This window comes from Psittacula echo (assembly GCF_963264785.1).
Source record: "Psittacula echo genome assembly, chromosome: 25".
NCBI lineage: Eukaryota > Metazoa > Chordata > Aves > Psittaciformes > Psittacidae > Psittacula > Psittacula echo.
In genome coordinates, this window is record NC_137760.1 from 2,492,065 (window position 1) to 2,507,036 (window position 14,972).

At 47.5% G+C, this 14,972-nt stretch overlaps 1 protein-coding gene across 1 annotated transcript; it reads left to right on the forward strand.

The window, feature by feature from the left end:
* Positions 1 to 989: 989 nt before the first annotated feature.
* Positions 990 to 5,955, forward strand: BMP10 (bone morphogenetic protein 10; the record flags this gene model as incomplete). The annotated part of the gene is made up of 2 exons (XM_080634721.1): positions 990 to 1,323; positions 5,012 to 5,955. The coding sequence occupies 2 exons, from the start codon at positions 990 to 992 to the stop codon at positions 5,953 to 5,955; spliced, it is 1,278 nt and encodes a 425-aa protein (XP_080490847.1).
* Between the last annotated feature and the right edge of the window lie 9,017 nt (positions 5,956 to 14,972).

The window sequence follows — 14,972 nt, forward strand, 5'->3', positions numbered from 1 at the left end:
CTGTTTATGAGCATTTGTATGGCACTCAGCACTGAGCCCTCGCATCCAACTGATGCTGATGTTCAGCTCAGGGAAGAGTGGTTTATAGCAAAAAAACACCCTGCAAAAGAAATAACAAATTCTTTGGCACTAAACCGTGGTGCCAGTGCAGTGTGTGGTGCCTCTATAAAGGAAAATGAAGTCCCAGCTTTACAGGCCATGCTCCTGGCTGGCATTTGATGGCTCTTCAAAGGGCTCTTTCCAGCAAAGCCATTGCAAAGCTTTATAGTTGTGATGTGAGAAACTCTCTTCACTCATCTCCTCGCTCATCTTGCTCCTCTGCATTCAGAGCCTTGTACCTCCAGTATTGTGGTGGCACCTAGAGCTCTTCTCCCTTTGTGCAGGCAAAGAGGAATGGAGCTGTTCCTTACTTCTGTAAGCGTAATGTAAAGACTTAGCTCTGAAATCCATAGAATCATCGAATAGTTAGGAAATGGGTTTGTAAAGGGCAGAGTTGTCACCTTCAAGGAGCAACTGCATGAAACTGGTGCATTGGGATGGAGACTCTATAGAACTCCCGTGTTAGCTCGAAACGTGCGCGGATGGGAGCTGTTGGTGCTCGGCAGAGTCAGCTCCCAGAGGCAGGGAGAAAGGGCAGCTCCTCTCTGAGAAGAAACTTGTCCTATCTCGACGTGTCCTAGCGCAGAATGTTTACAAAACCCTCATTAAGGGAAAGGGGATTGCGAGATAGCAACAAATCTGGTGGACAGCTTACAGGGCCCGAGATAAGAGAGGCAGGGCGACCACAGAGAGAGCAAGCCATATCCAATTACCGAGACCTGCTTTTGGCGAGGGGGAAGGGGGAGACAGGCAGGACAGATCACAAGCTTCAAGACAAGAGCTTCCAAACTTGTCATCCCTCCGTGACACAAGCACAGGGGATAAAACGGCCCCTTAGCCCACACGAGAGCTAGAGCTCGTTGAGTGCGGTTGGAGGCTCCAGCGAAGCCATGGATTCTCTAGTCCCCCAGCTGTGGGCTGTCCTCTGTCTCTTGGTTCACCTTGCCGCTTGCAGTCCCATCCTGAGCTTGGAGCACTCTTCCTTGGAGGAAGACGTGCCGCTTTTCGACGAGATCCTCTCCGAGCAGGATGGCGTTGATTTCAACACGCTGCTTCAGAACATGAAAAACGAGTTCCTGAAGACCTTGAACCTGTCTGACATTCCCCTGCACGAATCGGCCAAGGTGGATCCGCCAGAGTACATGCTCGAGCTGTACAACAGGTTTGCCACTGATAGGACATCTATGCCGTCCGCCAATATTATTAGGAGCTTCAAAAATGAAGGTAAGAAACGTGCAATCTCGAGGAGAAGGAAACAGAGATGAGCATCTTTATAGTCAGTGTGAAATGTGTTCACCAGGCACAGAACGTGAACCGTACGAGGGGGAAAAAGGCCTTTCAGTGAGGAATGCATTGGGAACAGGCACCAGGGTTACCAGATCCCACTCCTAGTGACATAGATCTCTTGTCCTTCGCTTTTGGGACTGAAAGGTTTTGGAGGAAGGTGTTTAATGTTTGGGCAGCACCAGGTATAATGCAAGGGCATCAGTTCCATTATCCTCATAGTGACGCCCATCATTTGCAATTACCTGATATCAAACAGATACCTTACATAATGTTTGAAACTAAGGCAAGAAATGGTTTTACACACTGTTCAAAGGTGCAGTAGTTTCCTGAAATGGTTTTACACACTGTTCAAAGGTGCAATATTTTCCTATTATGAGCTTAACCAAATACAGTTTTCTGTTAATATCCTCTCACTATTGATCCTCATGGGATTTGTAACATCTTCCTTTGGCATCTGAGCACAGATACATAGAAATACGTGAAGCAGAGCTTTGGATAACCCTTAGGTTTTACTTTGGAGGAGTAGAATATTTCCTATTACAAGAAAAGGAAGCCTGATTGTGAACTTGTTTCTGCTTCAGCATCTCTTCTCAGCTCATCGAGGACAAGAGAATGTTTCAGTGCTAACGCTCCACAGTTTGTCAATGCCTATTTGCACCAATACAGGTTTTATGTTAATAATGTGTTTCAACTAAACCCCAAATACCAATCACTCCACTGGGCAAACACGAATGCTGTGATTTGATTTAACTACTCAGGGGCAGACGTAGCTATTCAAACTGCTGAGGGGCTTCTCTCATCCTTTCTTAGCCTAATTAATGAAGTATAAAGTTGTTATTACTCTTTCTATAGCATTTGTCATTTGAAGCTATGAGCTATAAGGAGAGGCTACGTGCAAGTCCCTTCAGTGTTGCGATGCAGTGAGATGCAAGAAGAGAATCCTAAAGCTCTGCTCTGTCCTTCTGCCAGGCCTGGGCACGCTTTACCAGCAGCCTGCTCTGGTTTAAATGTGGTTTAAACCTTCTTTATGTATTGTCTTCTCCAGTGTGGGTAAATCTATTAAAGGGTTGGTGGCCAAGCAGTTACACCCATTGGGGAGCAGTTACTCACCCGAGCAGCCCTGCCTGTCACTGCTCATCAGGATAAATGAAGACACACATAGGAACGTGCGTCATTCTGTTCCCATTTTGCACTAGCCATAAAAAGTAAATGGGATAAAAATGGTCCAGTACAAGGTGCTAAAACGTAAACTACAGCACAGTTTAGTGATGCAAGGCACCATCCCAAAGGCAAAATCAGGTTTGCAGCTCTGGAAAGCGACAGACCTTTCTCAGTGGTTCACAGTTCTGTGCCATGCTGTAGCCATCACTTGGCTTCACTCTCTGTCATGTCAGTATTCCTCTCCCCTTTTCCAATCCAGACCAGTAAGATGTGAAGTAAGACAGATGGCTGATGTTAAAACAGCTTCATAAAAGCACCCGGTTAAAGGGACTATGCACGTTTGTTACGTGTCTTCAGAGTCTGCGTAACCAAGAACCATCCATTTCATGCTAAAGATAGGGAAATTAATCACTTGCAATGATAAGGGCAGTAGAAACAGACCATGGGACATTTTTTGTTCACCTGCCTGCTGAAAATCTGCGGTAATGGTGCTTCCATTATTCATTAAATCCTTTATTATAGAGCTATAACACACTGCATGGCTGCAATCAGCTCTTTGTTTAACCCATGGCCCATAATGTCTCCATTCTAAATGGGACTAATCAGTTCTTAAAACTTGAATAAAAGTCTTAAGGGAAATCTTTCATTTCCTATGGACTCCAGAGCTCTCTTCCTGATCCTACTGGGGGGGCACTGGGAGCAGTAGGAGATACTTCACCCTATGGATTTCCTAGCTAAAGATCAGAGTCACATCCTGACTTAGAATTGGACACTTCTCATGCCCTGCTAGCACTCACCCGGCTTCTTACATATAATGTGGCTTTCCACTGCCTTCTGGTGAGCTTCTTGTGCTTATCTGTATGACCAGGAGGCATTTCTCCACCCTGTTATTATAAGTGCTCATTGCAGACTTACTGTAGCATAGCAAGGTCTAGAAAACCCCAGAGATTACCTCCAGTATGGAGATTACAGCTAAGCTTGAGCAGCATTGCCTCTCAGCTCATGGGCTGCTCCTACCCTTACGCTGTGCAAAGCATCTCCAGCTCCCACCTTTATCAACTGACAGGTAGGGAAGTACAAGCAGAATCACCCCTCATTTATGAACAGATGGCAGTGCAAAGGTGCCTCAAGCAGGACAATGTGCTCAAGTTACCTGCTTCAGTGCACTGATGGAGCACGGCCAACACCTGCAGCTTTATCAGCATCGTTTTTCCACAAACATATCAAAATTGGAGAAGTCAGAGATGAAGATGAACAGTTTGCCTTTGCAGACATGTTACCCATAGTCTCTGCATCCTGATCTGTCTTCTGAGTTACAAGCAGACAGCACAGTAACTAGAAATCTCACACAATCTCTAGAAATTACAAACCTGGAGGGGGGCTTTGGACAAGGGCCTGCAGGGACAGGACAAGGGGAATGGCTTTAACCTGCCAGAGGGGAGACTGAGATGAGCTCTTAGGCAGAAGCTCTTCCCTGTGAGGGTGCTGAGGCGCTGGCCCAGGGTGCCCCGAGAAGCTGTGGCTGCCCCATCCCTGGCAGTGTTCAAGGCCAGGTTGGACACAGGGGCTTGGAGCAAGCTGCTCCAGTGGAAGGTGTCCCTGCCGTGGCACTGGAGGAGCTTTAAGGTCCCTTCCAACACAAACCATTCCAGGGTTCTATGATGAGCTGATTCCTGTATGGTGTGAAGAAATGCATACTGCTCGTGTGTAAACAAACAGTGCAGATAGGGCAGATGTCCTGATGGACAAACAGATGTTACACACTTACATGTCAAAAGTGCCCGGCTGAGTACAGCTCTTTGACTGCTCACTTGAAGCCCATTGAGGCTGTGGCAGGACTTGTGCTGACTGGTGGTTCAAATGGGATGTTCGCTGCCTGCTCTTCCTAACCAGCAACCTTTACATCTTCCAAAGCAACTTTTCCTCCCTTAGTGCTTGTTCCTCTTGCTCTCTGAGGGCTGTTTCAGCAGAAGGGAATACTTGCTAGCACAAACATGCTACGCAGATGCAGATCCAGCCTGCTGTTCTTGCATGCACAGTTTATAGGTCACTCATCTCATGTTCATGCCAGATCCCTCTTCCCTTCCTGTTCTACAGCAATGGTTTTCCCCGTTTAAAATAGTTGCTGTGCAGCAACCTTGAAGCGATTTGTATTTCAGTATTAGGCAATGCATTCTTAATCCATAATGCTTTCAGGTGACAAGGAAGTGCCTGGAAGGCAGAGGGATGGAAAGAGGATCTGTAAATCCAAGTTTATGCTCCATAGCATGGTTGGGATCTTGCTGTCCTTACACAGATAAAAGGAAGGCAGCCTTTTTCCCAGGTCTGATTTTGGGAAAGGGTAAAGCCTACTCTCCTGGAATCAGCTGACACCAAGCCATGCCAAAGGTATCGATTGTTCACTGCATGTGTTGCTGGATGTATTTATGACCCTTCATAAATATTTGATCTTTGTCATTTCCAGACTTGGCTTCCCACCCCATCGGTGTCACAGGAATCCGGAAGTACCCTCTTCTCTTCAATGTGTCCATCCCTCACCATGAAGAGATCACCATGGCAGAGCTGCGGCTCTACACCTTGGTGGAACGGGACCAAATGCTCTACGATGGGCTTGACCGGAAAGTCACCATTTTCGAAGTGCTGGAAAACGACCACCTGGGGGTAGGAGAAGAGAGGAAGATAATGGCACTGGCATCCAGGCAGATCTATGGCACGAGCAGCGAGTGGGAGAGCTTCGAGGTGACCGAAGCCATCAGGCGCTGGCGAAGGGCAGGGTTGACCACGCACCGGCTGGAGGTTCATATCGAGAGCAGGGAAGGGGAGGAGCAGAACGGAGAGGGGAAGCTCGATATTGACATCAACTCCGAGGCGAAGCACGTGCCCCTGTTGATTGTGTTCTCTGATGACCAAAGCAATGACAAGAAAGAGGAGAAGCAAGAGCTGAACGAGATGATAGACCACGAGCAGCTCCTGGACTTGGAGAGCCTGGAGGTTGGCAACTTCCATGGCCAGCCTGGGGAGGAAGCGCTGCTCCAGATGCGCTCCAACATCATTTACGACTCCACTGCCCGAATCCGGAGGAACGCAAAAGGCAACTACTGCAAGAAGACTCCACTCTACATCGATTTCAAGGAAATAGGTTGGGATTCCTGGATCATCGCCCCGGCAGGATACGAAGCTTACGAGTGCCATGGAGTTTGCGCCTACCCCTTAACAGAGCACGTCACGCCAACGAAACACGCCATTGTCCAGACTTTGGTTCACCTGAAGAATCCCCAGAAAGCCTCCAAGGCCTGCTGTGTGCCCACCAAACTCGATCCCATCTCTATCCTCTACTTAGATGCAGGGGTGGTCACCTACAAGTTCAAATACGAAGGCATGGTGGTATCAGAGTGTGGCTGCAGATAGTAGAGGGGAGCGCAAGCAGAAGGGAGTGCACAGTGGGGAGTATTTAATGATTCAGTCTGTAAATTTGTACATTTTGGATTTCCTATTTAATAAGGTTATTTAATGAGGCATGTACAGATAATTGTGTGTTTCCTGGTAGGGGAATGGGCAAGTTGTGACCGTAGGGAATGTATATTTTGTTCCATTGCTTCTTGCTGTTCTTCACTGTCCATGTTATGGCCGCGTCTCACTTCCTGGCAGGGCATAGAGCAGATCACTGGGTTGTCTGGGAGGTTCCTTGTGCCAAAGGGGCACATGCAAGTTCACTGAAATAAAACCATATTTTTGTACTTAATAAATGTTGATTGATATCAATAGGGATTTCCAGAGCTATTAAAGGTCATAGAATAGAATGGCAGAATCATGGAATCAGCTGGGTTGGAAAAGACCTTTAAGATCACCAAGTCCAACCGTTCCCCAGCACTGCCAAGGCCACCACTAACCCATGTCAATAAGGGCCTCATGGACATGGTTTGGGAATTGAACCCAGGACAAGATCTCAAGTCCCAATAATTCTCAAGCTCCCAAATCCCAAAGGCACAAAAAGGTGTTAAACTTTGCTCCTTTTTTCTTAAGCATCTTTAATCTCTCCCTGTCTCAGTGAGACTGGCAGGGATGCTCTGCCATCTGGAGCAGAAGGGAACCATTCCCTTTCTCATCTTTCCTGGTGAAGGAATGGGCCCCATAGGTTTGTGCAGCACTCTGAGAGGCAATGGCTGAATTCCCTTCTGTGTGGTTATTACAGAAGCCCCCTGTGTAAAGTACTGGCTTTGCTGCATTATCCATGTCCTGTCTCCAGAGCAGAAATAACTGCAGCAAACTTCCTGAATCCTTGAAACTGTACCAGTTTATACCAGCTAAGAAACCAGTCCCTCTTCCCAGCCCAGCAAATCACATCCAATAGAGCCCCGTAACCCAATTCACATGGATTGCCTTTAGTCTGCATAGAGCTAGATAGAAAAGGAAACCCCTTTGTGCCAGCTAGCTAGAGAGGATCTTTCCTTTATGTATGTGCTGACGTTGTTAATTCATAAAGATGTTGCCCCCCTTAAACTCCATAGGATGGAGTCACATGCCATGTTTCCACCGCTCTTCTGCAACCCGTGGCGGCGATAAGGAGGTGTCGGAGCTCAGAAACAATAGACCCGTCACTTTATTTATACTAAGCTGCAAATTTGTCAGATTCTTGGGGAAGTGCAAGTGACACTGATTTCTTCGGCCTGTCCCAGAGCCCACTCCCTGTCCCGCATCTGGTGCTCACTTGTAAGGCAAAGCTATCTTCCCCGGAAGTGATAAGGCTCTTTGAAAGCATCACTCGAGCGCTTCATGGGAATGAACACAAATGACTTTATCATGCACCAACCAGCAACTAGTTTCACTTGTTTTCACACATACTCTTCTGTGCTTCCCATAATTTATTGATCTATTTATTGACCGCCTGCCTTTGTAACATAATGTAGAATACAGAATGTTTTATTTTTGTGCTTGTGTGTAATCCTACTTAGATAAAACCTTCTACCAATCCTGTTTTACATGGAATCTTTGTGCTGAGATGCGCTGCACAGACATGGGTGCTGCTGATCTTTTTTCTCCTCTAGATATTCATAGACACCATGGAACAGTTCTCTTCCTTGCTTATGGAATGGTTCACTCACTGCAGTGATTTATAACGGCATTCTGGAGCACTTGTCCAACATAGAAGTTCTCTAGCAGGGGTATCACTGCTCTAAGTGGTCAGCGGTGTAGTTTATTGTAGACTTCCACAGTCTCCACTCGTGCTGCCTGTTTCCGATAGCAGGGTTGCTGTGGGGCTATATTGCTTTATGGCTGTGACAGCCTGTGAGTGACTGACACTGTCACAGAGCCTTCCCCCACTGCAATCAGCCTGTGCTTAATGGCACATTAAAGGAATTCGTTAGGGGTGTGATGTTTCGCTCTGCTGACATGAACTGCAGCAGCCAACGGTTGAAGTGTGACCGCACAGCTCCTTTCAAAACTATCCACGATTCTTATGAAGCCATTTGCCAAGACAAACCATTCACCTTGTTAGGAGTGATAATCCAGCATTAGGGAGATAATCCGACATTGCCTTTTATCATCTCTTTTCCGCGACCAGCACCGTGGCAGTGATGTGAGCAGAGTGCTCTTTGCACCACTGTCCTTTACTGAACAGTGCCAACCTGCCTGAAGAGGCCCTAAAAATCATCAATAACTCACTGTAATCACCCATAATCACTGTTCCCATTCAAGTGACCACGTAGCAAAGTAGAGTGGCTGCCTTCACACTCTCTTAAAGCCAGAGATTTGTGTAATGGAGCAGATACAGTGTGTTACAGCACCCAAAGGTGGGTAGGCACGTACTGTTAGCAATTAGTAAACCTGCAGGTGTGAATTTATACAAGATCAGTAAAAACAGCAGGGCTGGTTTTCTAGAATTAGGGCTCAGACAGCGGTTTTATGTTAATATCAGTGACTTTTTCTAAAGAAACAAGGACTCTGATGCTGATTGAAGGGGACTTCAGCCAGAGTTTGGGGTGAAAACTGCAAAGCATGAGATATCCCTGATTGTGCTGTTCTGGGAGAAAACTGAGCATCTCCTGAATGAACTGCACTTATGCTGTTCATAACCTGAGAGTAGAACTGCTGTGAATGACATGCTGTGTGCCTGTTAGCATTGCATGCTTGCTTTATGAGCAAACCCTTACCTTACCTTTGAATATCATTACACAGAGACATTTGCTGGCTGTTCCTGCAGTTAGACGGCAGAGACGAGGCAGAATAGCCCCAAAACCAAATGGGAGCAGTTATTTTGTAGAGCTTTCCCTAAGCAGCAAACAAAGGTTGGTTCTGCGAGCTCAGAAGTGTCTGTCCATGTAGATACAACACTCATAAAGAACATGGTGAGTGCGTGACAAGAGCCAGTGCTGCCAAGATGTAGTGCTGGGAATGTCAGAAGTCCCGGGATAAATATCCCACTGCATGTTTTCATTTCCTTCCCTTCCTTCCTTCTATCCATCCACATGGGTACTGTGACTCTATTTCTAAACCAAATGATTTTTCATATTAAATAGTGGCATGCATTGATCTTCCTTTCATTTCTGATCTATTTTCTATCAACATGCCAGCAGTTGCTTGACTTAAATCTTGAAAGCACAAGCCAATTTTAGAAAGGTTTGGAAAAACATGGCTTCAGTATGGAAGTATCTATCTTTCCATCCATCCATCCATCCATCCACCCATCCATCCATCCACCCATCCATCCACCTACCCACCCATCTATCCATCTCTGATTTATTTCATGTCACTAAAGGAGGTACCAACCCTGTCTCACCAAAATCAGCATCACTTGGATTTTTGCTTTCATCTGTTTCTAACTGAAGATGCATAAAAAGCATGAGCAGAGATCTGGAGCCCCTTTTTGCTGTATGAAACCCCAGGCGGTGTGAATGGGACAGGCAGAGGGGTGGGAGCAGAAACAGATGAGACAAGGAGAGGACGAGCTGGATAACACACCAGTGAGGGGGTTGAGGGGAGAGCTTTGGTCTTGCATTGCTGCTCTTAAACCAGCACCACACACAATGTCTCCAGAAGAGCATGAACTTCAAGACATGTTACTCCTTGCTTGGCCTTTGAAGCTGTATCCTCTCCTGTGTAAACACTCAGCACCAATCCCAGATTTCACAAGGCACTTGCAAGTCTGAGGTTCCCATAAATGACCCGTATCTCTTAGCTCTCTGCACATGGACTGGAGTTCCTCAAACAGATTTCTCCCCAAAGTTTTATCCCTTGCTTGGGTGTGATCCCAGGGCTCCAGGCTCACCCTGCAGAGCTGATTGAGGATACGGATTCCTGCCTTTTTGAGTGTTAGAGCTTTTCCTGCCATCACTGCAGATGGGCTGCTGGGGAGAAGGGGCAGAGCCTCACACTGTTCTGGCAGCAAAGCCTGGCACCCAGCTCCCTGGCAGTGCCTGCTGCTGGCTTGTGCCACCCTTTGGAGGCCCAAATGAGAGCCCTTGAGGAAAAAGAAAGCACTCCTGGGTGCTGTGGACACATAACCTCTTCCGAAGCCAGTGGGTGCGCAAAGCCGAAGAGCCAACAGCGTGAGGTTCAGCCTCCCCAAAGCTGAGGTCACTTAGGAAAGCCATCTCCCAAAGCAACCATCATCCAAAACCTATGGCCAGCTTCTCCTCACTGTCCTTCTTAGCCAGAGAACAAAGCAGAGCAGAACCTGCAGCAGCCTAGCACAAGAGGAGGCTCCTGCATTAACAGCCCCAGCGCCTGGCTCTCCTACAGTTGAATTCAGCGTTTGCTGGGCACCATGTTGAGCCAAACCCAGCAAAATCTGTTGTTTTTTAGGGGGGTTAAAAAAGCAAAGAGAAAGGAAGAGTTCTGGAACTCGAACATCTGCTGCAAGCGTTTGAAAAACTACAGCCCAGTGTTAATTTAAACTTCCTTAGAAGCCAGTTCAACGTTTGGAGTGCAAACACCGTTAATAGGATGGGAACCGGGGTGCTGGTGCTTTGCTTACTATATTGGGAAACAAAGCCAGGACAAAGCTAGCTCGAGATAGAGGTTTGTTTATACTGCTGACCCATCTGTCTTCATTAACGCTCTATTTACAGGAAAAGCCAAAGAATCAGCTTCTGCTCCTGCTTCAGTTGCAACAGCGACAAAGAAAGGCGGAATGGTTCAACTAAAAATGGAAGTTCTTATCAGCACCCCTTGGAAGAAGAGGTTTATTACATGGAGTGTGTTAGTGTTGGATATTAGAGCTGGGGGTGGGCAGTGTGGACAGAGCTGTGTGTTCCTAGTGTAGGCAGCATTGGAGTGCAGAGTGCTCAGGGAGGTGCCTATGGAGCAGAAAACAGAAACCAGCCGCAAAACGGGAGCTGGGTCCTACCCTAAACTCCTGCTTTGAGGTCTAAGGGAGAAATGAAGTGTGTTTTCTCCTGCAAAGACTCACAGAGAGTAATAGGGGGATTTTGGGGTGTGAAAAGGGACACATTTGAGGCTACACCTTGGCACGGCATAGAATCATAGAGTCATAGATCAACCAGGTTGGAAAAGACCTTTAAGGTAATCAAGTCCAACCCAAGCTGTCTCTGGCACTGACACCAGATAAGGAGAAGACCCCTTTGTCTTATCTGCAAGTAAAGGGACAACACTTGAATGTCTAGGGTTTAGATGCCTAAATGGGAACAGATGGAAGGCACCCCAGTGGTGTCTACCCTGACTGTCCTGTTGGACACAGGTGGAACCCAAAGAGGACTGGAGTTTATGGCTTAGCACCCCCAATGCAAACAGTGTCAAACCTATGCTGTGCACATGAACGTCTTCAAAAGCATCATCTCAGGAAGAAGAAAAAGCTGAGTGTTGCCCTCGTAGCCCACTGAAATAGAGACACCCCTTCAAAATCAAACCCAAACTCCCCTTCTGTAAACCATAACACCAGTCATCTCCAAGGGCAGGTCTATCAGAGTTATCGTCTCATTTGCACATCCCACTACAGGGGCAGGCTTCCAAATGACCTCAGCACCCACACTCTGGGAACAGATGTGGCTGCTAATCATCTTGTCTTGCTTTCCTTCACCCCTCATCCCTGCCTTGCTCTCCTTCATCCCTCTATCTCTCTCCATCCACTTTAGCTCAGGCAGGACAGCTTGGTTTTGAATCTCTGCAAGCCATTCCCCAGGGAGCAGGACTCGAAGCACATCATGTTCCTGCCCCATTCCCACCGGAGCAGCGCACTGGGGGAACATAAGGATGTTGGAAGCAGTGGAAGGAGCAGCCATTAGAATTCCTGCCTCTTTCCCCAGATAAAAGTGGAGGGAAACATCCACCTTCTGATACCCTTGTCAAGAAGATGAATAGTGGATGGGGGTCCGGCTCTTCCTGCTGAAGTCTTGGTAACATCTGCAGCAGCTGAGGATATCCACATGCTGGTAAATGCCAGTTCACTCTCCTGCCTCTCACGGAGATGTCAATCCAAGCAGGAGTTGAGCTAATGTTTAGTAGTGGCAATCTCTGCTTCCAAGCCCGTCTCAGCACACAGCATTCTGGCCAAACCCATTAGGAGATGGCTGCATTATCCCAGCAATCTGAGCTACTTTGTAGAGCAGAGAACACCAGAAAATGTAGTAGAGTTCTCTACCATGTGCACTGCAACACATCCTGCTCCGGGCAGATGAGCTTACCATGGGAATAGGAAGTTTGATTCCTTGTTTTACTCTGCCAGATACATGTCCAATGTGATTCCATCCGCGATGCAAACTGCTCAACCTCCTGCTTAGCGTTTCAAGGGCTTAGGGGCACCTTTGACTGCATTTTTAAGTGAACAAAGGAAATATGAGGGATAAAAGCAATCGACATGGAGATGGAGGCTCTGAAAGGAGAGGAATGGGTTTCTGTACCTCGCAGGAGCTGCTGCCTGCCCTATCTGCAGTGACTTTAGGCTGAGGGGATGCTCACTGCAGCACTGGAGCTCCCCAAACAATGCCCTTCAGGCCTGTGTGGCTGAGGCTGTCCATGATGTGAGCTTGGGATGGTGTTGAAAAGATACGTGTTGAGTTAAGTGAGAAGGTTTAAATACGGGGTGGTCTCTGCAATCAAGTACAGTAGCTCGCTAGCAACAGCAGCTAAACAACAGCCCAACCTTCCATAGCTCTCAGGTTTATGTTGGCTTTGCTGTAGCAACTCCTTATCTGCCAGAGATTAGAGCTTTTTAAATCAGTTGTTGTGAGATTTGGTGGAATCCGTTTCCTGAGCTGTCACCGCTGGCTAATCAGGCAAAGTCCAAAGGCAAAGCTTTGGGACAGTGGGAAAGGAAAGCAAAGCAAAGCTGTTGCCCTGCGGTACTGAATGTGCTCTCTTTGCTTTATCACTACCAGAGTTCAGGTGCCCAGCTCAAGACACTGGTACACAGAGAAGCCTACAGCCTGAAACAGGAGCCAGCTGAGCTGTAAGCACAGCAAGTGTCTTATTATAGGGGAAATGGGCCTTTTTTCCCATTTCTACTAGTAGCTGTAGTTACTGTTAGGATAGAAAGCAATAGTAAGCAATAACTGTTCACCAGTTACTGCTTCCTGTGCTTGCTCTTCACCAGACCTCTGAAATCCCAACCTCAATTCCTTTAGGAGTTAAAATGGGAGAGGGGATCCATTGGAAACTGGGACCCACACCATAAGGAGCCCAATGGGCTGACCCAACTGTTGAAGCAGTTTCAGTGACTTGATTTGACCTTACAGTAGTTGATTGCTGCTGAGACAGACACAGAGCATCCTGACATCGTGCAAATACAACTTATGGAGGTACCAAATTCGAAGTCACTCTTGCAGGGAAAGCAAGATGCATTCGAGCACGGCTGCTTCCCTTGCTGAGCTCCCTCCTTTTCCCTTGGGATTTGTCCAGCTCGCATCGTTTCTTGTTCTTTCGCGCTCCGTTGCCAATGGAGGACTTACACCAGCCACAACCGTATTGATGGCGCGTTTCGTGCTTCCTCTGCCTGCCCCAATTAGTGCACTGGAGATAAGCAGCAGCAGGAGCAGCCGTGCCTGCGGGACACCCGTCCTTCCTGAGGGGCTGCCACACGCATTCCTCTGGGACACTGCTCAGGGCACTGCAGGCAACGCTAATGAGCTCCAGGGCAGGCAAACTATTTAGCCAAGGGCCTCAGTGAGCTCCCCAGAGCTGATTAACCCCTGCTCCTGCTGCAAGAGGAAGAGAAGCTTAGAGACACAGAATCCCAGCCTGGTATGGGATGAAGGGACCTTAAAGCTCATCCAGCTCCAACTCAGGGACGCCTTCCACTAGAGCAGGTTGCTCCAAGCCCCTGTGTCCAACCTGGCCTTGAACACTGCCAGGGATGGGGCAGCCACAGCTTCTCGGGGCACCCTGTGGAATGCAGCAGGGACCTGGTAGCACCTCTGTTAATCAATGAACTGCACTTGTAGAGACATCCTCAGCTGTTCTGTCCATAACCATCCCAACTGGTAGCATTCTTTCATTCTTGCAACATTCTTCTCAAGAAAGAAACCAGCGTCTTCACCACTGGCATCGATGTTGTCAGCACTTCTGGCCTAAACCCTTTAGATTAAAGCTAATAAAAGGAAGGGTTATCTGGCAAGCCCAGTGATGAGTTAGCATCACATTTCTAGCAGAGATTGGGGTCCAGGACTCCCAAGTCTTTGTCTGGCTCTGCTTTGGATGTGCTGTGCAAATATCATCAAAGGCTTCATTACTTTTGCGTTGACTTTTGGAGAGCAAAAAACCATCTGTGCCCTCAATGGCTTGACTTTCACTGGGACAGAGGACTCATTGGTTTGGCTTGAATGGTGCTGCCAACTCTTTTGCCTGGACTGGCCTAGGCCCTGTAAGGCTTGAACTGCTTCAAGCTCCCCTTCCTGGGTTCCTTACTTGTTGGCATGCAAGCTAAGACCAAAGCAACCATCAGTCTGACCATCTGAGCCCTACACCAGTGTCCTGAGAAGCACTGTAGATGCAAAGCACATGAAGGCTCCATCCCCACAATGGGATGGATGTCAGGGTATGAGATTTCTTTACAAATGGAACAAAGACTCTGCTACCCTTTCAGTTTTAAAAGCCACCCTGCTTGCCATTATCTTTGCATTTGAGTGAGCAGAAGCAGGGCAGAGTGGATGACAGCAATTTAATCTGCTGCTGCTTTTCCATGCCTTCTTGTGTTATCCTTGACCCTAAGCCAATGCTCTTCCACTGCCAGCTAGGGGAAAGATTCAGTCTTATAAGAGGAGCTGATGAGCTTCTAAGCATGTATCCCAGGTCTTCTGCAAACTGGAAGTGTGATTTATCCCCTTCTTCTTTACACTGGATAGAAGGATGGCAGCAAGGGAGCAGGATATTCCCACTCTCCCAGTGGAAACATCCCTTAGAGTAGACATTTCAATCGACCTTTCACTCCTCAGCACTGCCTGTAGCTGTTGTGTCGGAAACAACTGCTCTTG